Here is a 25,752-nt window from a genome sequence, read left to right on the forward strand (position 1 = left end):
AAGAGGCATCAGCTGTAATAATCAATTGTCAGACTCTTTTAGCTCAAATCCTCAATAATTGACTGTCCCACAAATCACCTTTGAAGGGCCAACATGTGGTGGATTTGATTCCAAGCATCTTTGGGCAGCCACCACAAGAAAAAGTAAAAGAACAGTTTAAAAGGAGCTTGGGGTCTAATCTCATTAGGAATATCCATATAAAACCTTATTTTTTTCTTTTTTATATAATTATCAAATAGAAGTCCTCATTGTGTCTAATAGGAAGGAAATAAAGTTGGATCATTTAGTTAATTGGATTAGTCGAAAAGCACAAAAAAAAAAAAAAGAGTACTGTAATCACTTGAATTCTAAGAAACAAAGAAACATGAGAGGTGGATTAGATGGTTAATCTTTAGTTTTGCTACTTTGTCTTCTTTTAGAAAGAAAGCTTTGTGTTGAAACCTTAGTACAGTTGAGATAATCATCCTCCTCCTCAAAGCACAAAATAGATTAAATCCTTTAAACATGATCCCCAAAAAAATTTGTCATCTAAAGCCAAGCAGTGAATATTTACATTATAAAAGTTCAACAAACATTTAAACTTTTCTCAAACAAAATTATAATAAGTCATAGATGTGGCCTTCCTATTTCAGTTTGGAGACTCCTTCCCATATAATATAATGTTTTCCTTGATTGCTAATGTCTTGATTGCAGTGGCTTTGCAACCTACCAAATATAAGCACCACCACCAGAGCTTAAGCAAAAAAACCTATGCCTTCTTTGTTGCGTGAAGCATTAAAAGCATCATACAAGTTAAATCTGATGCAAGTCTATTCCAATTTGCAAGTAATAAATACCTTACTCATCTCAAACATAGAGTTCATTTGTAGACACTTACAATTATTATTATGTCTTTCTTTTGCTGAGGTGTATCAAACCGAATTGGTGAGAGCTTAGGCAGCAATGATGGTCTCAATCTTCATCTCCATTGAGCATTGATGGTCTTCAAACTTGGCACTTAACCTGTAATTTCATTCTTCATCATCTTTTCTAGTTGTAAACAACTGTAAAAAGGGACTTTTGCTTCAACATCAAGGCAACATAAGACTGTCTACTAAAGCCCAAAATGTCAAAGCCTTGTGTGCTAAGAATTTTCAACAAGAAGATTCAGGATGAAGATCTAAATTTGGAGATACTCTGATTAAGCTAAGATGTTTAGTGTGGAACTAAAAATGATTAAGATCATTATTGGGAAATCTGTAAGGGAGGTGTTATGATGTTCTAAATTCTTGTGCTCTCTCATCAGATAATGGATTCATGTAAACAAAGAATCTATTTTTTCATACCAACTTATAATAGGTAATAATGACTTGAAAAAATAATTGAGATGTAGAATCACATGAAACCATCGTCTTGGGCCTAACACTAAAGTTCCATGTTAATAGTCCATTGTAAGGTCTAAAATATATATAAGAAGTTGAATGTCTATTACCATATGTATGCACATTTTAGATGTTTTCTTCCTTGAAAAATCAATTCTCATGCTTAGAGTTACAATTATGAATGTATTTATATCCCTTGGGATCAATCGATCAAATACTTTTTTATTTATAGTTAACAAACTATCTTAGTTCATATATCAATCATCATGAAGTAATTAGAGTATAATCAAGTGGAATCTCTATAACTTGAAAGGTACTTTCATATATGGTCTTCTGACTCTACAGAATCATTATGATCGAACATCCTAACTTACGTATTTTTTATTAGAGATAACTCAATCCATTGGAGTTCAAATAAATATAAAACTATCACTAGAGGTTGAATAACATATTGTTGCCTCTATAACTGTTGAGATTAATTGGGTGAAAATTTTACTTTGTAAATTTTAGATTTCTCAATCATATTCTCCAACTATATATTACCATAATATTGGTGATACTAATATTTTTTTTTGTTAATCTTATCTTTCGCTTATAAATGAAGTATATAGTCATCGATTTTCATTTTATTTTAGATCAATTTTTTTTTTTATAAGTACTTCGTATTTGGCTATGTTCATGATGGAATACCTATCTTGTGGAACCATATAAGAAAAATAGTAATTCATCATTGTGTTCACGTAGAAGTCACTCCTCTAAAGTCATTAACTTATTGTATTTATATCAAAGTTTGGATTGTGAATACCATAAATCTAAAAGTAAATAACATTATACAATAAAAAAATTTCTCTTCTTGGAAAGTTACTATTCTCTTTCACCCTATTCTAGTGTGTTCATCTTGTCTAATCAAATATCTTATTATACCATATTTATATTTATATTTCAATTTTATGGTAAAAATAATATGTTTGGAATTAACCTTTCAGTCGTTTTGCATCACTCATCTTTTTCCCACATCATATCGATCAAAATATACTCTCTACTATGACAAAGTTGTCGATGCAATAAATACACTTTAATTATTTTCCTAATTTCAAAAACCAAATTTGGTACACACTTCATCAATCATTATTTACTTTCTAATTTTTCATTCACCGAAGACATTCCCATCAATCATTATTTGTTTTCTACTTTTAAATACTACGATAAAGAATATCTTATTTAATATTTAATCATTATTTGGATAGTGACTTCGTCTATCTCTCATCTCGGACGATCAAAGGAACTTTTAATTCTAATCTATTTGTTTGATGAGATGTGAATACAATATTATTTGTGCAGTTGATCATTCATTAAGATTGTTATCTTTGGTCTTCCCACAACAACTATTCATTTGATGGTGCTTTGCCAATAATGATTCGAAGGTTCAAATCATGAGAACACACAATTGCCGATCTGTAAAGGACACTGATGCGACCTCATAGTGGCAGCAGCCTCATGTAATATGTCATCGCATTTAAGTCTGAGATGCACGACCCAATATCCAACACTAATACTTTAAAGGGGGAGAAAATTTTGTTTTTAGGTTTTTCTAATCCTTCATGTATAAAATATTATTGATTATTGATATTTTTGAATAAGTTTATTTTTTTTTTGACACGATAAGTCTATTAAAAATATTATAATATAAATCTTTATTGATTTTAAAGTATTATTAGTGTTGATTTTAAAGAATACATGAGTGTTCAAAGTATTCTAAAATCTCACACTTTAAAGTATTATTTACGACGCTTGGCATGGGTTGTAATTTCGTGTTTTGAAGAGGGTAGTTTCGTAGTTAGACGGCTGCTCTGCTTCTTGGGCTTCCCTGCCTTTCGATTGTGCCGGCACCCTACACTACAGTAGGACATTAAAGGGTTCTAGATTTGAACTCCGATAACCCGATCCGATAATCGAAGTATTTACTCACTTTAAGGGAATTAAAAAGAAAAAAGAGAATATATAAAGAAAATCAACTGAATATTTGATAAATCTGGTTTGTAAAAATTATTCCCTTTATCTTATGAGTTATTACAAGGATAGTACCAAATATTTACACCTAAATACAGAGACATAATTACCAAACATTTTCTTAATATGAGGAAATTTGAAATTGATGAATGCGCTGCATTTACAAATACATTATTTGGATCCATTTGAGCTCTTAGCAACCTCATCTTGGATCCTATTTCTCACATGGATTTAGACTGTGAGAAGTTGATTACATTTATTTTTATTATTTATTTACTTAAATTTCTATCACCTATTTATCTACAAACTAAATGATTTTAGGAACATTTATTGTATTAATCATACATCATAAAGCATACTAACTCACATTCACAACTCCAATATGGGTTGGACCCATGATTTATCATATCGGACCATCTTCGTACGGACCCGATCCGATAACAAAAGCAAGGGTATTGAGGAAATTTAGGGAGCTATCTTTCTTTAACGGAGGTCACCGGAACCGAGAGCGGGTCCCCGCACCGCCTTGAATTATTCCCCGTTCTAAATATTATTTATTTATTTAAAAGGGAAGAGAAAAATGACCCCCAAAATTAGGGCGCGATCCTTCCTTTCCCCAATTCTCCCGCCCTCTTTTTGGAAACCCCAATCTTAACCCGACCCCTTAACCCTGGTTACCCGCTCCCCTTCTCCGTCCTCTCCTCTTCCTCCCCATCCCCTATTAGAAGCCTGCGTCCCAAACCCTACCCGATCGATCCGCTCCTCTCGCTTCCCCCTTCTCTTTCTCTCTCTAGCTTCTTCCTCAAGCCCGATCCGGACCCTAACCGGCGTACCAACGAGATCCGGCCACGGCCACGGTCCCGACGCGATCCGGCGGCCCCATGGTAGTGAACGAGCGGCCGCTAAAGCGGGCGAAGCGGCGGGTCACCGCCGACCTCTGCGACTTCCTCACGTTCCCCGACGACGGCGCGGGGCTGGACGGGCCGTTCCGAGCGAACATCCGGGCGTTCCTCGCGCGGCACGGCCGGCCCGCGGCGCCTCCGCCGCCACCGCCTGCGATCCTCCCCCACCCCTCGGCCGCGGGCGGTGATGGGCCGCGTCTGCTGACGTGGCGGGTGGCGTTCCGGGTCGGCGGCGGCTGCGCCGGGTACTGCGACGGCCAGGCGGCGGAGGTGGCGCTCGACGTGGTGGAGGAGGACGTGCCGCGATCGAAGTCGATATACTGCGACCAATGCCGAGTCGTCGGTGAGTATTCACCTATTTTTCATTTCATTTTTCCTTCGATTGCTTCTCCTCTAAGTTTTCTATTTTTATATATTATATGCCATATATTTTCTATTTTTAATTATATTTTAAATTATGGATATTTTTCTGTTATTATTTTTCGGTTGACCGGATCAGATCTGGCCATCTGGTTTGGACTGACAGCTGTCACGTTTGGTTCGTGATTGTCACAACTGTCTGATATATATATATATATATATATATAATAATAATAATAATAATTATTATTATTATTATTACTACTGCTGAGCTTAATTGGTGAATCGGCAGGGTGGAGCGATCACCCGGTTTGTGGGAAGCGCTACCATTTCATAATCCGAAATGATAAGAATTCAATGTCGACGTCTGGTGTCACCTGCACCAGATGTGGGACCTTGCTGTCATTGTCTAATTTAAGGTGGGAACTGCTCTTTGGTTTGCTTGCTACTTGAATATTTGTCTACAGATGATTATATAAATATAACTGGTGGGACTGTATTTGAGTTGACAGGAACTATTTATGTTGGCAAGTTTTGAGTTAAAGCAAATAGTATTGCATCTTTTTATCTGATTAGGATAAACCAATGTTGGTTCAGTTTCATGACTATGTGCTTCATCATCAGTGGCTTAAATGATTGGTACACAAGATGTTTAAATGATTTTTTGTTGATTGCAATAGCTTGTGACCACTCTTCTGGTCATGAAAGCAGAAACATTGAAAGGAACAACCAATGAATCAGTTGAAACAAATTGAACACAAGGACGTGTACCTTTTTGAATAGGACAACTTGGGATATATGATTTCATCTTTGGTCTCTGTATTGGATGCCTTATTTCAATATGTTTAATCACCTTTTACTTTTCAGGGTATTAATTTGACATTTGATCTTCAACATGTCATATGATCTAGCTATAGATTGCACACATACTTGGTATGGGTAAAACTGTCGGACAAGTGAGAGGAGCTTGGATGATTAGCAAATTACCAGTTCTTGTGATTGTTGTTTAGTAAGGATTTTCAATCTTGTTTAGAACACTTATTATTCCTTTTCTGTGCAACTTTTGGATATGTATGACATAATATAAGCCAAGTCAGTCTACTTATGTTCAATAAAACTACAGCATTAGTTCTATACATTTGAAAAAAAAACACATTAATTTGCATGAATTCCTTTGTCTGGTTTACGATTGTAATGACATCCTTGTAGTAGTCATTGCATGACCTATGAAGGGTACATTTTTCATTCATTGAATTTGGAGGTGGTCCAATTTTGCACTCTTTCAGTTAACATCTGACTTCAGTGAGTGTTAACATCAGACTTTTACCTTTGTTTCTATGTTCTTCATGAAGACGGTTTTACTGCACACAGCATCATGACATATTTGGATTGATATTCCTTCTGTCTTGCATAACAAGTTTCTTGCATTTCTATACAAAGACCGATTCTTTTTTCTATTGTTATAGTGGGTTTCTTTGGAAGATTAGTTTCTTTGTACAGTCTTACCTGTCAGTGCACATTCAGTATAATACTTAAAAAGAACCTATTTCTTTGGTAGTGGTGTCAGATAATTGTGAATTTTAAGAAGGTCAAGAATATGGTATTTAATCTCTAATGTGTATATCTAGAGTTCTTTAAAGAAGCTTAGCATATCCAGTCTCCTATATCATGTCATTCATATAAGATGAGCTCACCATTATAAATATTCTTCTCAGAAGATTGAGAAACATTATTTTCCTTGGGAGTGGTCTTTAGTGTTGTAAAGGTTGAATCTCGTGAATATACGAGACTTTCTGTTTATATGAATTGTTGCAAAAAGCTTCCTGATTAACCCTTTCTATCTTAAGCCAAAAGGTCCTCTTTGGTGTATAAGGCTTATCTGTCAAAATTATTGGCTTTAAGATTTAGAAGATTCCTTTGAGGCAATGGCCATCTGGATCTTGTGAGGGTGATGCAATCACCATCTCTTATGGGCGCATTTCATATGCAAATGATTCAATATACAAATGTCACTTATGTTTATATTTTTAGTTGATAAGTAATGCATAAACATTTTGGTTGTTTTCCTATCAGGTGAAGTTGCAGCGAAGCAATTCCTATTGTGTTCCTTGATAACTTTTTTTATGTGGCAGCAAGAGAGTATCTCACTTGCTTTCCAGCAAGTCATTTCTTTGAGCGCTGTGGTCCTTTTGTTTTTTCATTATCTAGAGCTACAATTCCTCCAAGTAAAAGGATTAAAATTGACTGACTAATACATTTGTTAAAGCATGTTAGTGGCTAGGCATGTTAGCCATCAAGTAACAATCTATTCATATAGGTTGATTTGATGAAAATTTTGCTTTGTAAATAGAGTTAATATTTGTAAGGATAGTAATGTTACAGCTTGAGAAATATGATTAATTCTGGATTTAGGAAGCAAGTACATTCCAGTTTGGATTGGCTCTGGTATTTATTGTGGCTACGTTTCATGAGAATTATATCTGGCATCTTTCCTCTGATGAATACTATGCTACTGGTAGACTTTCTATGTACTGAAAAATGCAAAGCTTTTATTATGTACCTATGACTAACATGATCGGGACGCTTTTGTTTTGCAGGTGTTACTCATGCAATTGTGAGATGACGACCGATGACACTTTTGAGGATCGGGCATACCTGCAGTTGGAGGATTCTACTAATTTGCTGCATGGAATTGTGCATGCCAACGGATTCGGCCATCTTCTACGAGTAAACGGCAGAGAGGGTGGTTCTAAATACTTGACAGGATGTGATATTATGAGCTTTTGGGACCGGCTGTGTCAGATGCTCCGCGTCAGGTTCGTCGAGTTGTTTCAGGCATGGTTGTTGGACCTGCGAGTTGTCATTACATTCGAATGCCCGAGAGTTAATTGCTTGCTGAACATACTTAAAAGCACACTGTTTTACCCGCATGTGGCCTTACCAGGTGGATGTTTCTGTTTATGACAGGAAGGTCAGCGTCATGGACATATCCAAGAAACACGGAATGGACTACCGCCTCCTCCACGCCGTCATTGCAGGCCATCCCTGGTACGGGAATTGGGGGTACAAGTTTGGAGCTGGTAGCTTTGCCCTCACCGCCGAGTCCTACCACAAGGCCGTGGACACCCTGTCCAAGGTGCCGCTCTCCATCTTTTTCTCCCGCGGCGGCTACCCTCGGACTCCCCTCCAGAACACGATCGACTTGTACAGGTCGCTCTCGGATCAGCAACCGGTGACTGTCAGAGACCTTTTCCGCTGTGTGTTGCATCAACTCCACGAAGCCCCGGAGCGGGCTAAGCCTGAAAGTCCTGCAGGGAAGAAACCAGTGGCTGGAGTGCTGTGTGCATTGACAAGGGATGGCTTACAACCGGCGGAAGAGCTCATTGTCAAGGTTCTACGAGCTGTTGGTGGGTCCCGGTGGGTGACCTGGCGCGCTCTTCGAGGGGCCGCATGCTACGCCATCGAGCCGCGGGAGCTGCTCGACTGCTGCCTCAGGGGAGTGGTCGGTAAGACCGTGGGCGATGGAATGGTAGTCACTGCCCGCTACAACGCTGAGACAAAGGCCATAGAGTACCGGTTAGTGAAGTAAATATTTAGCATTTCGTTTTTTATGCAACATTTTTTTTCTTTTTGCCGGAGATCGTCTGTCTTACCATATTTTAAATTTCAGTCTTGAAGCAGCTGATAACCAGCAATCTTCCGCCCAGTGTTTGCCGAGACCATCCGCTGACCATCTCATCCATGACCTTAAATTCCTTTACGATGCCCTGCTCAACCCGGCCTCCATGCAACCCTACAAGCCAAGTGCCTTGAGGGAATCTGCCCTCAGCTCTGCAGTTAAGCTTCTCGACTGTAAGCAATTTATCAGACATTACGATGAGTCTGTATCGTACCTGTCACCTCCAAATCCATCATCTGCGACGGCTCTTTGGTGCCACGTCAAGTTGGTCGACCATCCAGAGGACTACACGGCTCCCCCACCGGAACTCCTGATTCTATCAGCAGGTGCCACCATCGCCGATCTCAAGCTGCAGGTGACGAAAACATTCCAAGAGACCTACTTGGTATTCCAGAGGTTTCAAGCTGAGCAGCTACTCGACCATGAAGAAGCCAGTGACGTGACTCCCGTCAAGTCCTTGTTCGGCTCCTACGGGGTAGCTCGGTTGAGAGGAAGGTTCCTTGGGATCGACCAAAGTCTGGGACTGTTCAGGAAGGAACGGGGAGTCGATAACTGGATCGTCGACTGTGTCTGCGGTGCCAAAGACGATGATGGAGAGAGGATGATGGCCTGCGACGCCTGTGGAGTGTGGCAGCACACGAGGTGTGCAGGGGTTGATGATTTTGAGGAGGTGCCTGCAAAATTTGTCTGTAAAAAATGTGTGGGCATTCGTAAGTACAGAGGTAGAGGAGTTGGGCGGCCAAAAAATGACAGACCCAACGGGAGATGCAAGGATGAAATAGGCCCGTCCTTGACGAGTGTAGGTAGGCTGACAACAGTGGGGTAATGGGGGTAGATTCGTGTTTTGTATAATCTGAGGTATGTGTGTATAGATCTGAGAGCTGATGAGGAATCAGTTCTGGCCTGTTTAATAATCTTTAATCTGCTGTCGAACTTCTTCCTTTTCCGCTCCTGTTTCACCTGCATAGAACCAGTGGAAATGGAACCTTAATGAAGCTTGAGGTGTGATTTGTGCATACCAACAAGTACTGTCTATATCTCGGAATGGTTGGAACTGTTCACATCATACTCCTCAATGTGTTCATGTCTTCGTGTTACTACATTCTTCTTGTTGTCTTCAGAACATGCAGGAGCTGTCATCTGCGAATGTGACTTATCAGCTCATTTTTGTTTCCAATGCTAGGACCTGCACATGCAATTCAAAGGATATCAATAACATGTTTATATGTTGCAAAGAGTGCATGCAAATTTAACCACCATAAACATAGGTCTTGGACACTCAAGAGTTTAATGGACAGTTCCGATGGACAAGAACTCTGTTCCAACAAGTAGAACAGGGCTACAAGGCCAGTGACAACATTTTCTGGTGTGTGAAATATGTGACTTGATTGGCAGCCAAAGTGAATATAGAGCCAAATCAGATCGGGTAAATTGAATACGACTCCCATCAATACAAGAACAGATAAAGTTGTTTGTATACAGCTTAGCTGTACTTTGTATCCACAAAAGTCACACTAACCTTGACCTAGTGATTTAATAAGCGCTAGGCGCTTGCCCGAATGAAACGAGACGTTAAAATATAAAAATATAAAATATAATTAATAAATATAATTATTTAAAATTTTAAATAAAATATATTATTAAATTAAAAAAAATCTAAGATATAAAATCAAAAAAAATATATTATTAATCTAATAAATATAAATACTATTATTAGTATACTGTTAATAATATAGTATATAGTATACCGTTAATAGTATACTGTATACTGTTAACGGTATACAAAAGAAGAAGAAGGAAAAGGAGTGTAAGGAGGTGTTGACTGAGAAAAGAGGAAGCGACAGCGGCAGCGGCAAGTAGCGGGAGCAGCAAGCGACGACAGCGACAGCAGGAGCGACGAGCAGCGACAGCGGGAGTGGCAGCGGTAGCGAGCAGCGACAACAGCGAGTAGCGGGAGCGGGAGCGGCAACGAACAGGGTTAGGGTTGGGTAGCGACAACTGATATCGGTTTTAGTTGGTTCGATTGAACCAACTAAAGCATCGGAGACCGAACCAGACCTAAAATCCTGGTTTGGTCACCTGGTTTAACCTAGGCGATCGCCCGAAGCACCCAGCGCCTAGGTTGAGCGCTCGCCTCTTTGAAGCGCGCCACTTGGAAGTGAAGCGAGGCGCTCGGGCCTCGCCTCACCTCGCCCGAGCGCCTAGGCGAGCGCCCGAGCGCCTTTTTAAATCACTGCCTTGACCATCCAAGTCATTGATACAAACATTGCTATTACGCCAAGGATCGATCAAGCTTCAAGACTTACCCAAAAAAAAAAAAAAAAATCAAGCTTCAAGTAATAGAACATACAACAAAACAACCAATCAGCAGTACAAGTTACCTTATTGTAGAACAGTCAAACCCCTATTCCAGCATTCTTGAATGTTTGTCAGATTAGCCATCTGTTGCAAGAGAAACATACATACGCAAAACAGAGGCAATATTTATTTATAATTAGACCATATGACTCCAACTGTTTACCCTGACAAAGCAACACTAGCAAGACACATGTAGACCGGCATAAAATAGTTTTAACACTCTATATAAATTGATCCTTTAACTATATTCTGACAATCCAACAAACCCACAAAGCTTCTGATTTGAATAGCAAAATCCTGAGTGAGTTAAATTCTCATCACAAAAGAGTAAGAGGTCATCTGCAAACCTAGAGTTCTTCAATTATTTGAATTTTGAAAAGAAGTCAAATACCTTCTTAGCAGTGAGTTGTATGCTACCAGCAAATCTAACTTGATAGTTGCTTTTGAAGGAATTTGAGCCCTGTGATAATTTTGAAGCAATTCTTGAGTCTATTGAATATTAGCAAATTTTCAATTCCTTATAGTGCAAACTGAACCAAATTCTTAATCGCCATCTGTATTCTATTTGAATATACCCTAGATATGCATTTACATATTTCAATGCAACAGGCAATAGGTGAGAATCCTGCAAAACGTTTGGAGCTTTAACTATAGAAACTAATGAAAGAGACGAATCATTAATTGCTTTCAGCATATTTCCCACTGATGCAGAATTCTTTCATTGCTGCACTCACCTCAGTACCAATTGAATTCGAGCAATGCTGATAAAATTTTGATACATCCATCTGGTTCAGCAGGCTTGATCCCTTTCTATGAGAAAATGGTTGTGTTAAGTTCTTCATTAGATATTCTACTTTCAATAAATAAAAGCTTGTTCATCCTCAGTACAGGACAAAACTTCCAATTTATTTGGATCGACCGACCTTCTACTTACATGACCTTCAGCTTTTATCTGTATCACTAATCCTGTTATCTACTTGAAGTTGTTATGGTCCTTTGGGCATTGATTAAAATTGTAAAAGAGAATTAGGCTGTTATCTAAAGACTGAAACTAATCAACCCTGTGCTTTTGCATTATTCTAATTAGAGAGTCATATTAAGCAGATGGTTTTTTCAGCTCTGTAATTTCTTATCAGTTTAGTTACTTTGCAGCTTCTTTTGTAAAAAGAGAACCTTTATATTTTAATCAATAATTCTGGCAAAAAATCGGTACTTCAGAATATTTTTTCTTTAGCAGCTTTAACTTTTGAACAACAGAAGACATCTTGCAACCCTTAATCGAAATCTTCCATGTCATTAATAAGCTGCAAAAGATTCTCAATTTTAGTTCAATGTTAAAGAATCTGAGGTAGTTCTCTTACAATAAGCAGTATGTTCTCTTACAATATGTCCATAGAACATTAAAATAAGCAGTATGTTCTCTTAAACCTTCAAATAATTGTTCTTACCCCAATTTTCAACTTCTCTGTTTTATGGGATCATTTAGAACACTGACATTCCAGCATTGAATGAACATTCTTTTTTTCTACCAAGACAGACCTGACCGCTACCCTTATTTTTGCCTCTTCCCTACTTTTTTTGTATAAATACTATAGCATAGGCAGACTGATTGAGTTCCATGTAAATAACAATCCCTGACTGAGTAGAAGAGCTTCCCTAATTCAATTAACTATTCTGAAGATGATAGAACTACTGGAAATCTAAATATACAAATCATCCCTTTTGTCTAAACTGGATCAGTCCCTTACTTTTAGTACAATTCTTCAGTCCACTGCCAGTCTGAACAGCCAGCAAATTATTTGCTACACCTCTAAATATCATTCCAAGTAGATGTCCCTACTTTATGCTATATCATAATCATATAATCAAATAAACCATCATTCTCAACCATTTTAACATGATTGTTGTCTTCATTTAGATTTCTTCTTAGACACTTTTAATATGCAGAACAGTCTCCTTATTTGACAACATTCCAATATTCTCTACAGAAGAAACAACCTTCTGAAAAGATTAGATGGCATCAATCCAATGTTCTTAAATAAATTAACCAATTTTATCTCATAATATACATCATCAACCCTTGTTCACAGTAAATTTAACCTCCACCCAATTTTCACTGCCTGATTTCTAAAAATAATTGATCTCTATATGATCCATTCCTTGCAATTACAACACCTAACTGCCATCCGTCGATTATAAATCTCTTATTTAAACATGTCACCAGCATTATTAAGAGTTTGCCAAATAGTTTCTTATCATGAACTTTCACCATTGAATCTAATATACAGAAATTGACTTCACCAATTAGACTCCATCTGGCGTTCATAAATTTAATATTTCCTGAACAAATGGACTCTCACCAAGAACATAACCATAGAGGCATTTGCCTATCTAATTTTTCCCAAATTCCTACAATCAGAATTAATCTTAGGATAATACTCAAGTATCATAACAATTTCCTTCATGAACTATCCTCCAAGATCTTTGATATGTTTTAGCATTCAAGTCCTTGAATGGTTCTACAGCAGAATTTGACATTGTTCTAGCATCAACACGTCAGTAGTATTACCTTAATTCCACCATCTATTAACGAAGGTGTTAACTCTGGAGATTGCATTATAGTTTTACTTCCCACCCGCAACTTCTGATGGGTCGTGTTGGGAACTCCAAAGATTCATCAGTCTCAACATACCCAATCTTTGATCAAAGTCCAAACATTTCCACAGATCAAGGCCCAAAATGAACCATTGTTTTGAGATACAAAGTTGTTGCTCTCTTCTCATTATTTTGATTCCAAAATTCATGAAAGATTCTTACGGACATGAAAGTGAAGGTTTTGGATAGTTTATCATATATTTCCAATAAAGTTAATATATATATAATCGAACTGTAGCCTTGCTGAAACTACCTAGATAGTTTTTGATGTAATTTATCCATGATTAATTCTCAAAAATATCAAAGGAATAATACAAGTTAATAAATTTAGCATCCAACTGATAGACCATCAGAATGCTACATCATATGAATTAATTGATGCCAGTGAAAGCTGCTGTGTCTCTATACTTTCACATGCAATGTGCTAATTATATCATGTTAAAAGGAAAAATCTAACTAAACAGCTCATATCAATATCAAAATAGTATATGATAACAAAGTACAAGTCATAAAAATCTCCAGAATAGCAATTCAAACCACAAAAGATACCTCAGTTGGACTTGTTATCCCTCCATCTGCATGACGAGGCTACAAGTGATACTCAATTGTGGCCTCCATTCCATAAAAAAGATGTCATGTAGAGGACAGAATGGAACTGCAACAGAAAATTCTATATTATCAGAAAACACTTGTAGACAAAGAGAAATGACTTAATTCAAAAGGAAATGAAGAATACATGAAAGCACCTAAAGTTCACAAGTAAAACAACATCCTATAAGAAGAACATATGAGAAGCAATAGCTAGATAATGGACTGGCTAAATAGTTATCTTGAATAAGTAGGAGCTAAATGAAAAAGAACATTCAATTGTATTCGCAAAGGAAGAGCATAAAAGCTATCAACTTAACAGTTCAAGAAAAGAATAATGGCTCCAAATACATAAATTCACATGACCCTTGCAGTGACAAATAAGGGAGTGGTATTTAAAAGCTACAATAGCCTACATGCTTTAATTTTAGATGCTCTACTATTACAAGTATGATTTGCTACAGGACCGACCACTTATGTTCTTCTTTAGTTCCTTACAACCACAGAGTAATATCTCTCACCAGTCTGAGATGAAATAAGTCCAACTTAATAATTTCTTAAACTAAAATTACAGATCAAGTTTAAACAGGAAGAAATTCACAGAAAGCAGATTAATAATTCTACCAGAAAACTGTTGAGTGATAATGCAACTGCTAATCATGGATAGAAATTCCAAAAGGGCTCAACAGCCACCAGAATATGTTCGTAATAATCAGCTTTGGGCTGAAGATGGTGCAAGATCACCTGAAAGATCGCTCACTTAGAAATGATTAGATTATGATCACACATATTTAGTCTGGTACACTTTAAATAGAATGCAGTCATGATTGAAATTAGGAGCTCACATAGCTTTGACTCTGAGGGTACTAGTTTTACATAGCTCACCAAGTGAAGCAACTCATTTCGGCAGTTGGTAAAGGAAAAACAAGGTACAAAAGGTGTAATAAAATGAGAATATCATTAAAGTAAGGAGAAGAAAAGGAAAAGATATTCAACACCTCTTCTACACTCAAATCTTCCTTCAACAAATTGGCAGCAGGAGGCATTGATTTCATCACTGATTCATAATACCCTGTTGCCTTGTCCTGATATAAGTGGATTTTCCTCACCATATACGCATCTTCTCCTTCTTGAAAAAGAAGAAAAAGAAAGAAAGAAAGAAAGAAAAAGAAGGTGTTACCGGTAAGCTTATCTCAGTCTAATGCTTTGTGTTTCTAAGTTACATCTTATGAAGGCAACAGTATGTTTGCTCAATCTCCTGACTCCTCGCTTTTTAAGCAAGAAACAAAATATTAACATATCAACCAGTTCAGTCTTTTCGATGCTGCAGATCCAATCGTCAAGCTTGGTATACTTATTTCAGTTTTACAAATAAGCTTTAGGTTGAGTGACTATCAATTTATCCCAACCTGCAACAAATCACTCTAGCCCCTACCAAGGAGTGTAAGTCGATGCTAAATATGCTTTTGAAAGGTGAATTTTGAGATTGTGCCCTGTCTAGAAATTTCCTGTTTCGCCTTCAGCATACCTCAGTATAATTATGTGAGATAAGATTAATAACAAATTGCAAGAAAAAAAAGGAAGCTTGAACACTATGATGCCTATAAAAAGGTATAAATACTAGGGTCACACAGGAGAAGTAATGCAATTCCAATGTGAAAAATCAAATAAACTGTGCCTCCGCTAGTCCTATTATGTGGACACTTAGAATAAATGAGAAAGAAAGGAAATCGAGAAAATAACTTGATTAGTTTAATAGACATATGCCTCTTTTTGCCTTGAAAAAGGAGAAAAAAAGAAGAAGAGATCATACTCTTCGTGGAAGACAAACTAACTTACATGCAGCCAATTGAAACAAGAAAATCAGAACACAACATTTCTAAGAAAAGGAGAAATGAATCACTTACCACAGAAGTGAAAAAACTTGGGTGCAAGTGCTTGATCAAAAATTGAACCGCAGATACTTCACATACATTGATAATGCTTAAATTTACGAATCACAACCATTTTAACATCATCATAATTATGCAGGTCTTTTTATCATCAATTTTCAAATGGTTCTAACAAGTAAGAACACCTAAGCCGCAAGTTGGTCAAGATGTTAGAAACCACAAATTAAAGGCCAAGGAAAGGAAAGTTCCAGTGGCATGAGTAAGAAATAAAGATTACTTTTAACAATGGTCATTGCTGGTTAGTGTCTAAGCTTCAAGCAGAATGTATGTTTGTCCAAGCCAATAGGGTCAAAGAAGTTCTTCAAACAAGAAAAACAAAATGAATAGTATGATTGCAACTTCAAACATGCCAATAGGGTCGTAGTTTGCCACATATCATGAAAAATTACCAAACTATCATATATTAGGTCCTGAAGGAAGTCTAAGCATCAAAGTTTCGCAACTTCTCTACCCGGAATCATCATTAAGTGAGCAGTTAAGATAAGTAATTATTCTAAGACAAATCTTTGAATCAAAAAGAAAAAGTGACTATTGAAAGAACAATTATGAGTTCAGGTACTCACAAGAAAAGATATGCTGATTAATAACCTAGATTCTAGAATCGCATCAAGAAAAATTCTTGTTACGACAGAAGTTGCCCCCATCATATGAGATTCAAATGATACCTAAACAATGAAATCGAATCAATAGCTCAACATCAAAGTTTATCCCAAAATTGTACTCACACGAGGGACAAAATTTCGAACGAATCGATGATCGATTCCGTAGAATTCCCCAAACTCACAAACAATCCATCAAGAAGAAGAAGAAGAAGAAGAAGAAGAAGGAATAAACGGAGGAGAAAACCCTAGAAGACAAGTCAAGAGCAAGAAAAACCAACGGTGCAGCTTCCAATCCATAGCCAAACCAACCGATCACCAAACCATGCAACTTAAACTTGAGCAACGAATCAAGATTCATGACGAAAGAACAACCCGAGAGCTGCTCAGGAAAGACCTGATGGTGGCGGGAAAGGGATCGGCGGATGCGGGATGATGCACGGGATCGAGAGAACTGTGAGAATTGCCACAGAGAGGGCGCCGAGGGATCCCTTGGAATCCAATTCTTGGGGGATCGGCTGCGGCGGAGATGGTTTCGCTATGGCGGTCGATTTCGTGTGCGCTCTTCAATAGAAAGATAGACAATAGAATGGGGAGGATGAAGAAGAAGAAGAGGAAGAAGAAGAGGGGAAGAAGGCGAGGAGGAAACGGATGCGACTTGGGTCGCTTACCTTTTAACCACCGCGCGGGTGCGATTGAGAGTATAGACGGACTCCTTTTACGTTTTTTTATCTTTTGCTTATATATATATATATATATATATATATATATATATATATATATATATATATATATATATATATATATATATATATATATTGTTGTTGTTGTTGTTAATGTTGGTTCCATAAATTCAGGTTAATCATTATTAACATGATGGCCATTAAGTTTGAGAATATACTAAATTTTAAATATTTAAAGTACCACTTATCATCTATTGTTTGATTTCTTGTTTCTAAAGTAAAAAAATATTAATTTAAGAGGGATAAAGTTCAAGTTTTTATAGATATTAATATTAAATAGAATTTCAACCTTATTATTTTTATGATAGTCGACTAATCATGTTTTTATGTATACATATACATACATATATGTAATGTAAATATAAAAAATACCAATTCATATGGTACCTAATTTTCCTATTATGCTGTTTGAAATGCTCCCATGTTGCAATATAAAATGCAATCTTATATATTTTATTTATTAGGGTTTTACTTATCTTAAAAAGTTTGGAAATAGAATATCTATTTTTGTAAACTTTAATATAGTATGTATGTATACATATGTATATATATATATATATATATATATATATATATATATCTTCAAATGTTAAGATCCTCCACATATGTTCTTCCCATTAACTTAATATAAAAAATAAAATATTTAAATTGTTCTGAGTATTCTCCTTTTTACACTCAACCGGCAGAATAACTTAGTCTCAACAATAACATGTTTACGAGAATATATATATATATATATATATATATATATATATATATATACTTATACATCTGTTGTTTGCACATTTATGAGTATAGAAGCAGTATGCTGAAACCTAATGGTTGAGTCAATCAACTTGAGGTGCTGTTTGGCAAAAGAATAAGATAGCTTGATACAGATACCTTTTGCTTTCCCTGTACATAAATAACAAGACAGATTTGATCACCCTTTTACACAAGGAACAGCTTATGGTTTCTCAATATCATCTTATTTTAGTAAGATAATTCACTCCTCAAAATTTCTTTGAGATTATATCTTGAAAGAGCACAAGCTTGATCTTAAACTGGCATTGTGCTGTTTTGAGTTTGAATCTGTTGCTACAGTCTCTAACTTACAGACAAGAATGATCTCAAACATCTACATGTTCAGAACATTGTAATAAAATGGCTTGTACTTGCTGACAACAACTGGTTCAAGATTTAAGAGGGCATCACAAGTTGACACTGCTTTGAGGATTTGCTTTTTATACCACTGTAATCTTGGAAAATATCAGAGGTGCAAATTCTTGACATTATGTATTCATATGAAGTCAGTCTTGTAAAAGGGTGATGGCTTGACCATAAGAACACGCTGCTTCTTTCCAATCCAGGTAATCCAGATTGGATCTCTTGACACCACTTTGTAGCCTGCATTCGAGTACAACCTTTGAGCTCCAAAATCATCTTCATGAGCTCTCAATGCCAAGTAGCTGAACCCCCACAAAGCCGATAGCACATCGCAGGCTTTCAGCAGTACAGTTGCTATTTTTTGCCTCCTGCGATGTTGATTGAGATTAACCACACATGTCATTGTATTGAAACAAATAAATCAAAATGACAAGAGAACTTGGGGTTACATGTTGTTTTAAAAGGTACCAAATGGATTACATTAAAGAGTAAAAGTGCCATTGGCTTGCATGTTTTAGATTAAAAACTGTGAGGGTAGGGGTAAAAGAATGTAAGATCATCCAAAATGGGAAAATTCTACTTGTCATTTGTATTTCTATTCATCTTAGCATGGATCGACTCTCAATTTGCCAACTCATTGAGAACTACATAGGATAGAAATAATCTTCCATACTGTAATGTCAAAGTCCTTCCAGTGTACAGGCTCGAAAGTTCATAAAAAATCCCTTGACTAAAAGCTTTTAGTCCCTGCAGCATCTTTTATGCTACAGTTTTGCAGGCAACAAGATGTTCTTGCTTTCGACACCTAAATTTATTGCCAGACATCAAATTTCTTGTATGGCACTACAAGGAAATAAAATGAAGTTTGTATCTGGAAACAGATATTGATGTTGTAATCATCATAATACTCAGGCTGAGATATTTGCTCTTTTAATTACAATGCCAAAAGGATACAACAACTAGTCATAAACCGAAAAATATTGTGCTTTCACAATGCTCTTTAAAGTGAATGTCAGAAGCCATGAACTTCTTAGAAAGGGAAGATAGGAAGAAACAGAATAAAAGAAAAGATGAGCTATGAGCATTTTATAGTGATATATTCATAAAAAACTGTCATAAATGTACATGTCAAACTACTAATGGCAATTAGTGTGATGCTAAATAACTCCCACAAATATATCCTTTGTTATGAATGAATCATTCTTTGGAGCATCATGATGCAGCATGTTAGCATATCTCACAGTTAGTTTTTGGTCCAATAATACTGAACATTGTAGATACAGTATTCAACCTGCTGCAACATGAAAAGAAGGTAGGACCATGAGACTTCCAGTAATATTAATGTTCAATTAAATCGATGGATCTAAAGATTTTATATGTACCTAATATAAGAAATATTAAAGATTTTAAATGAATGCTAAATTATGTTTGTTTTTAAAATTAATATGTCGGTTCAGTTTCTCATGTAGCTTATATTACTATGCATGTTATTCTAAATGCCGTTATGTTTTAGAATGACAAAATTGTAGCATCATATCAGGCAGGCAAAGTAACATTTCAGCTACTACCTTCAAACACCAGGATACATGTCAAGCTATCATAAAAAGAAAAATTCAATTGAGCAATAATAAACTTAGAAGACAATGAGATTTTCATTTACCTAAACTTCGTTAGAACTGCTATTCCTGAAATATAGAGATACTCTTGTTCACCTTGGATATGGCAAAGAACATCTTCATCTCTCTGAACTGTGACATCAACAACCCCCACAATCTCCTTCAGTGGTTCCCAAAGTGAATTATGTGCACTAGCAGACTCTGCGACCAAACAAGCATACCTGCACAGTTCAAGAAAAATTAAAATCTTTATAATACTTCATGATCGATAAACTGAGGCATTTTCCATTGCCATTGCACATTACATACTTGGATGTTTTAGTAAAATGCTTCTGAATTTAATTCCTTAAGAATGAATCCAGATGAAAATGAACATTATGTCAATTTGAATACTAGGAGCCAAAATAATGAGACTAGAGAAGCCTATAGCTACTTAATTAAAATAATGCTACAGCATAACAAACTGGATAAAAAGAGAAAATAATATATCTGCTCGGACAAGATAATCATAGAATTAGTTAAATGTTAAACTGCAAATGCATTAATTGGATGTCCTACACTTTTCAAAACTAAGAATAAGGAGCTGATTCTTTTTTCCATATGACGAGCGATAATGTATCCTCAATAAGATGTCTCACTGAGCACAAAGAAACTAAACTTATGATACTCAATGTTTGCTTTCTATCTTTACCTAACACATGGTTGTTATTTTAGTACAATCCGGTTTGCCCTGCAGTAATAAATTAATAACAAGAAAATAACTTTTCCTGTAAACTGTGTGTGTTAAGATCAATGCTATCTAGAGTCAAAAATAGCAATAGATCAAGCCATAGCTCATTAAAATAGCATATCTTAAAGAGTGTCTTCTGTAGCTATTTGCCAGATTCCAACTATTGTCTATGACATGACATTCTAATATAGTTTTTTCAATATGCATAAGAATCGACTAATACGTGCACAGGTTATTCTAATAACCTTGGAACCAAGGACTAATGAAATACAGATGCATAATGATCGAATGTGCAGTAGGTTAACACCATTCTGCGACAAATTTGATTTAGTATCCAATTATTTTCATTATTTGAAGATAACTTTTGCATTTAAGCTTTCATCTATGCCTTTCCAGCTTCTTGTAACCTGAAATGAAAGGAAAAAATTGAACTACCCAATTATACAGTGGTACAAGTCAATTATACAATTATCTACTGACAAAATAAAGTCCTTAATAGCATATCAGAGCTGCAAATCATTTCTTAAAAATAAGAATGATATAAAAATGTATTTCAAAGTGGCTTCTTAGCAGAAACTAGTAATGAAGTCGACTTTGACAATAACATATACGTATGAGAGAACATGGACACAGCCAAGTTAATTTAAAAAAAATTACAATATACAGGTTGCATATGAATCCCTAAATACCAATCAGGTATGATTTGATAAGAACTGACCTTTCAGGTGGTGAACTTCTAACTCTGTACATAAGAGCGGAAAGCACTTCAGCCTGTCTTGTGCAGAACCAAAAAGACAATATTCACACATGAAGTTAGAACGATGAAAATCCAAATTGAACAAAACAGGAAAAAAGTAAACATGTCCAACTACTTCTGGCTATATGAATACGGAAAATCATCTAAGAGATTGAAACTAATATTTAATTTTATGTTTCTCTTGCACAAACAATTTAATGTGTTATTTTTTTCCATTTTACTCTTTTGCATACCATTTTTTTCTACCTAAATTCAACCTAAAATTATGTGCATCTTAAATAAGACAGATGTTGACCTAAATAAGACAAAGAAAAAAGCTTAGCAACCCAGGGAAAACGCAAAGGAATAACAAGTATACAACAGTAAGGAGAAGGTAATTAAATCCCCTTTTTATATTCCCAAAAAAAATTGTGATTAAAGCTTCCATTCTTAAATTGAAAAATCAACTAATAGAGACAAGTGAATTGCCGCGTATTGTAATACTTGCAGATGGTACATAACATTCTATTGGCAGCATAGACAAAGTAATTTCCCAAAGAAAAGTATGAGATCTCATTGCTCATGAATAAGAATTCAGACATAATATCAAAGAGAAATAGGATGTATAAATCAGGACACTAGTAAATCAGATTGAAGCAATATGAGGGTATACTAAATCAGCAGGGGATATCTTACTTTAAACATATGGAAGAAGAGATCATTTAACAGAGCCACAGGAGTGTGGAAAGCTTCGGCCTGGACATGTGCCACCTTGCTCATCTCTTCTCCCACCTTGGCCATCCTCCTCACTCCCCATCCGAACTCCCTCAGCAAGTACTTATCTTGACCATCTCCCACCCCGGCCTTCCCACTCTCATCCTCGCTCACAACTCCAACCTCTCCTGCAGTAGAGGAGCAGCCCACAAACCTCCTTCCCAACAGCCTCTCCCTCGCCCCACTCCTCCCCCCGTGTCCCAATCTGCACTTCTGTGAGGATCTTAAGCACAATCTTCTGCTGGGTGCAGGTGTTCGACAAGTGAACCGAGATTTCTGTACAGGATCGTGAGGGAAGCCTTTCGACAGGATCGAGGTCGCCGGGCTTGCACTCAAGTTCGCCATGCCGCAGGACAATTAGTCGAACACCTCGAGAGCTCTCGTTGGGCATAAGCCACGAACTCTCTCTGGCTCCAGCAAGACGCTCATTTCCTACTGTTTTGTCCACCATGGGAATTCTTCAGCCACACACCGCGCGGTTCGATGATCCGATCAATATTTGCTTCTGTGAACGAGAAAGGAAGGAGACGGCAAATCCACTTATCGCGCACTGTGGACCTCAAATTTTAGTTTAGGGTTTGCTTGCACCGTGGAGTTGTGACCTTGGATCGGCCGATCTGGAACTCGAAGTCTCTTTATAGCTGGGCGACCATTTCGGGTGAACCCGCCGGCCCGCCTAAAATAACCGGATTCGAAAGACGAGACTAAATATTCGGGTCGGGTTTAGCTTTTCATTCAGATTTGACTCCGTGTCTTGCATTTGATGAGAGAAGTTTGCCACGTCAATCCTACACCAACATCTCCGTCACTATATTTGGCATCTTCAAATTGATGTCAATTGCTGTACTTTTGCTTTTTGCGTTGACTTTGACTCAGGTTGACTTTTCGAAAGAGAGTGAACAGAAATTGTGCAGCTCGCATAGTTCAAATGTGTTCTAATAAAACAGAAACCACAACCGATGGATTGGTTATATGTATTGCGTATAAATGGTGTTGAAAGAAAGATTCAGAGCCGGTCGGTCATTTCTAACCGTCCGATGCTCCAGATCGGTCCAGAACAACGTGGAATCCTTATGCAGCTCCCCCATAAGGCACACAAAACGTTTCTCTGTGATGGTTCAAACGTCACGATTTACGAAACAGAAAACAAAAACACACATCACGATGGACGGTACAGATCTCATGCCCGAAGCACGGAGATCCCCCCCAAAAACAAATGTATCTCTAAAACAGTTTCAACGTTACGAAACAGGAAACGAAAAAAGAATAACACGATGGACGGTAGAGATCGCGCGCCCGCATCGTGGAGCCCTTGGCTGGGAGCTACTCCCAAATGATGGGCTCACGAGGCGGGGCGCGGAATGGTGAGCCGCTCCTCGATTGGCGGCCGGAGGGCGCCTCGTCGGCGTGCCCGAAGCACACGCTTCCGCCGCCGTAGGGGACTCCGCCCCTCGGTGCCGCCGGCGGAACCCAGGATATGCTCCCGAACCCGCCCGCCTCGTGGCGCCGGGCACCACTGTTCCTCCAGACCCCGCCCATGCCGGCCGCTTGCGCCCCGTACGCCGCTGCCGCCGAGGTATATTGCCGGTGAAGGTGGTGGGGGTGGTGATGGTGGTGGTTGTGGTGATGTTGCGGGCCCGTGCCGCTGTTCTGGCCCAGATTAGGCGTGCTGCTTACCCGATGCATCCCACCGCCGCTCAGGTTGGGCGTGCTCTGGACCCGTTGCATGCTGCCGCCGAGAGGGGCGTTGGGACGGAGGGCGAGGAGGGCGGCGGGGCCATCGATGGTGGAGGTGGGGGAGGTGAAGGCGGAGGAAGCGGACGAGACGGTGAACATGGGGCGCCGAGGGCTGGTGGGTGCGGCGGTGTTGATGGCGTCAACGTAGCGCTGGTCGAGGGTGGCGGCGGGACGGTGGCAGCCAGAAGCCGAGGCGGCAGAGGGGGAGGCGAAGAGGAAGAGGCGGAAGCGGGGGGACGAGGCGAAGGAGGGGGAGCAGGGGTGGAGGGCGTCGAGCCGGTCGTACTCCTCGAGCATGTGGACGAGTTCCTCGTCGCAGGTGACGGTGACGAGGGTGTCGAGGTCTTCGGACACCAGCTGGTACTTGATCAGCTCGCAGCGGCGGAACATCCCCTGGATCCGCTCCTTGAGCTCTGCCACCCATGCATGCACGACATTGACGTCCACGAAAGATGGCATTAGTGCATGAGGTGGTGGAGAGTGCAGACCTGAGAAGGAGATTGAGCGGGGGACGCCAAGGACGCGAGTGTCGCCGCCGACGTACTTTAGGAGGCCATCGTAGGGGCGGGGGAGGATCTTGCCGCCGTAGCTGCAGAGGAACTTAAGCCGGTTCCTCGGGGACATCGACGACGGCGAAGAGGAGTCGTCGTCGTCGCCTGCTGCTGCGGCTGTTGCCATGAGGCGTCAACGTTATGGCCTGCTTCGAATTCAACCAGCTGGAGGAACAAAAAAGAAGCAGGTTTGGCACGGTGAGCAAGCTCGACCTAATCCTCACTGTTGTGCAACCTTGACGACGATCGAAAGAATCCTAATTCTCGCCACAATCCACTCTGTTTTGCTCACCGACTACCTATCGTATTAATCCTACAACCTACGTCGCGAACATCCGTCTGCCAAGACCGAACTATCTTGCATCAAATCTATGACCTACATTATAATCATCGCACTAACACTTTGGATGATCGATCTCAAAAGGAGTCCGCTTAGAACACGCGGAGGGATAAGAAATCCACCCCAGGAATTAATGAGAAATAGATGGGAACCTCCGCAACCTTTTCTTAGGGTTCTAATTCGCTCCCAACAAGCAAAATACGATTTTTTTCTTTCCTAGAACATCAAGATAAAAGAAAAAAAAAGGGGGGGGAGGGAACAAAACCCATCATCAGTGATCCCCAAGATTCGAGACGGACACGAGGGAGAGGAGGGACGCCATCGAACCAAGCAGAAAAACTCCGCCAAGTGAAGATTCGAGACGGAAACAGAGGACAGGGCCAGAAATCCCTAAAAGACAGATCAGAGAGGGATAACGGAGGAAAAGAAAGAACTCGCCTTTATCCGAGTGGAATCCTTCCTCTTCCTTCCTGGTAGCCGTCGAATGGGACGGACGATAGTTGGGGAGGGACGGGGCTTAAAAAGGTCCAACGAGCAGCGCCTCCGACCACAGATTTTGGCGACTCTCCTCCGATACGGCCGCTGTCGCTCCAACTCTGCCTTCCGCCTTTTCGAGAATTAGAACGGCAACCAACTCATTTTTAGATTTGAGGAAGGAGGCTACGAATCTGATAAATAGATTTGGTATATCTAACGGTATACGGTTATAGAAATATGTTAAGCACATATACACTTTTGAATCGGCATTTATGTTTTGTATGAAATAATAATTGAATCTCCAGTGAGTCCATCAAACTTAGAAGGATAGGATTGAGATTTTGATTGAAAGAAAGGCATTATGTGATAATAATAATAATAAAGCAAATATTTTTTGTGCTATAAAACATTACAACTTGTACTCATTGTATTTAGTCT

At 38.5% G+C, this 25,752-nt stretch overlaps 3 protein-coding genes and 1 long non-coding RNA gene across 36 annotated transcripts; 1 reads left to right on the forward strand and 3 right to left on the reverse strand.

Moving 5' to 3' along the window:
• The first annotated feature begins 3,956 nt into the window (after window positions 1-3,956).
• Window positions 3,957-9,328, forward strand: LOC103979156 (PHD finger protein At1g33420). The gene is made up of 5 exons (XM_009395209.3): window positions 3,957-4,616; window positions 4,926-5,052; window positions 7,231-7,449; window positions 7,601-8,209; window positions 8,304-9,328. Exons 1-5 carry the CDS (start codon window positions 4,253-4,255, stop codon window positions 9,136-9,138), a joined length of 2,154 nt encoding a protein of 717 aa, XP_009393484.2. The 5' UTR covers window positions 3,957-4,252; the 3' UTR covers window positions 9,139-9,328.
• On the reverse strand, window positions 7,155-17,147 carry LOC108952409 (uncharacterized). Of its 31 annotated transcripts, none has more exons than XR_010494811.1 (10): window positions 16,862-17,147; window positions 16,429-16,530; window positions 14,912-15,039; window positions 13,875-13,980; window positions 10,694-11,480; window positions 9,382-9,498; window positions 8,527-9,272; window positions 8,287-8,452; window positions 7,575-8,184; window positions 7,155-7,483 (listed from the first exon to the last, which is right to left on the reverse strand). It is a non-coding gene; the product is annotated as an uncharacterized LOC108952409 (long non-coding RNA). The 31 variants fall into 31 exon arrangements; XR_010494810.1 differs by having other exon boundaries at window positions 14,912-15,042; XR_010494818.1 differs by having other exon boundaries at window positions 10,694-11,130; window positions 14,912-15,042; window positions 16,862-17,146.
• A 1,044-nt stretch (window positions 17,148-18,191) lies between these two features.
• Window positions 18,192-22,809, reverse strand: LOC135632335 (GCN5-related N-acetyltransferase 10, chloroplastic-like). Its single transcript, XM_065140813.1, has 4 exons — window positions 22,132-22,809; window positions 21,418-21,470; window positions 20,014-20,190; window positions 18,192-18,721 (listed from the first exon to the last, which is right to left on the reverse strand). The coding sequence occupies exons 1-4, from the start codon at window positions 22,552-22,554 to the stop codon at window positions 18,487-18,489; spliced, it is 888 nt and encodes a 295-aa protein (XP_064996885.1). The 5' UTR covers window positions 22,555-22,809; the 3' UTR covers window positions 18,192-18,486.
• Window positions 22,810-23,323: 514 nt separating this feature from the next.
• LOC103979153 (uncharacterized) lies at window positions 23,324-25,500 on the reverse strand. 3 transcript variants are annotated; one of them, XM_009395207.3, is made up of 3 exons: window positions 25,276-25,497; window positions 24,435-24,662; window positions 23,324-24,359 (listed from the first exon to the last, which is right to left on the reverse strand). In XM_009395207.3, the coding sequence occupies exons 2-3, from the start codon at window positions 24,622-24,624 to the stop codon at window positions 23,533-23,535; spliced, it is 1,017 nt and encodes a 338-aa protein (XP_009393482.2). In that variant the 5' UTR covers window positions 24,625-24,662; window positions 25,276-25,497; the 3' UTR covers window positions 23,324-23,532. The 3 variants fall into 3 exon arrangements, with proteins under 3 accessions (XP_009393482.2, XP_018678899.2, XP_018678898.2); XM_018823354.2 differs by having other exon boundaries at window positions 23,324-24,614; window positions 25,276-25,500; XM_018823353.2 differs by having other exon boundaries at window positions 23,324-24,662; window positions 25,276-25,499.
• Window positions 25,501-25,752: the final 252 nt, after the last annotated feature.

This window comes from Musa acuminata, chromosome BXJ3-3, assembly GCF_036884655.1.
Source record: "Musa acuminata AAA Group cultivar baxijiao chromosome BXJ3-3, Cavendish_Baxijiao_AAA, whole genome shotgun sequence".
Lineage (NCBI taxonomy): Eukaryota > Viridiplantae > Streptophyta > Magnoliopsida > Zingiberales > Musaceae > Musa > Musa acuminata.

What these genes read in the sequence shown, in the direction of transcription:
- LOC103979156 (XM_009395209.3), top strand. Translation starts at nt 4,253, where the DNA reads ATGGTAGTGAACGAGCGGCCGCTAAAGCGGGCGAAGCGGCGGGTCACC. An exon ending in CGACCAATGCCGAGTCGTCG is followed by an intron (nt 4,617 to 4,925) that starts GTGAGTATTCAC and finishes GTGAATCGGCAG; the next exon opens with GGTGGAGCGATCACCCGGTT. An exon ending in CTGTCATTGTCTAATTTAAG is followed by an intron (nt 5,053 to 7,230) that starts GTGGGAACTGCT and finishes TTTGTTTTGCAG; the next exon opens with GTGTTACTCATGCAATTGTG.
- LOC135632335 (XM_065140813.1), bottom strand. Translation starts at nt 22,554, where the DNA reads ATGGCGAACTTGAGTGCAAGCCCGGCGACCTCGATCCTGTCGAAAGGC. An exon ending in TCTTCTTCCATATGTTTAAA is followed by an intron (nt 21,471 to 22,131) that starts GTAAGATATCCC and finishes TGCACAAGACAG; the next exon opens with GCTGAAGTGCTTTCCGCTCT. An exon ending in GCAGTTCTAACGAAGTTTAG is followed by an intron (nt 18,722 to 20,013) that starts GTAAATGAAAAT and finishes TCAACATCGCAG; the next exon opens with GAGGCAAAAAATAGCAACTG.
- LOC103979153 (XM_018823353.2), bottom strand. Translation starts at nt 24,624, where the DNA reads ATGGCAACAGCCGCAGCAGCAGGCGACGACGACGACTCCTCTTCGCCG.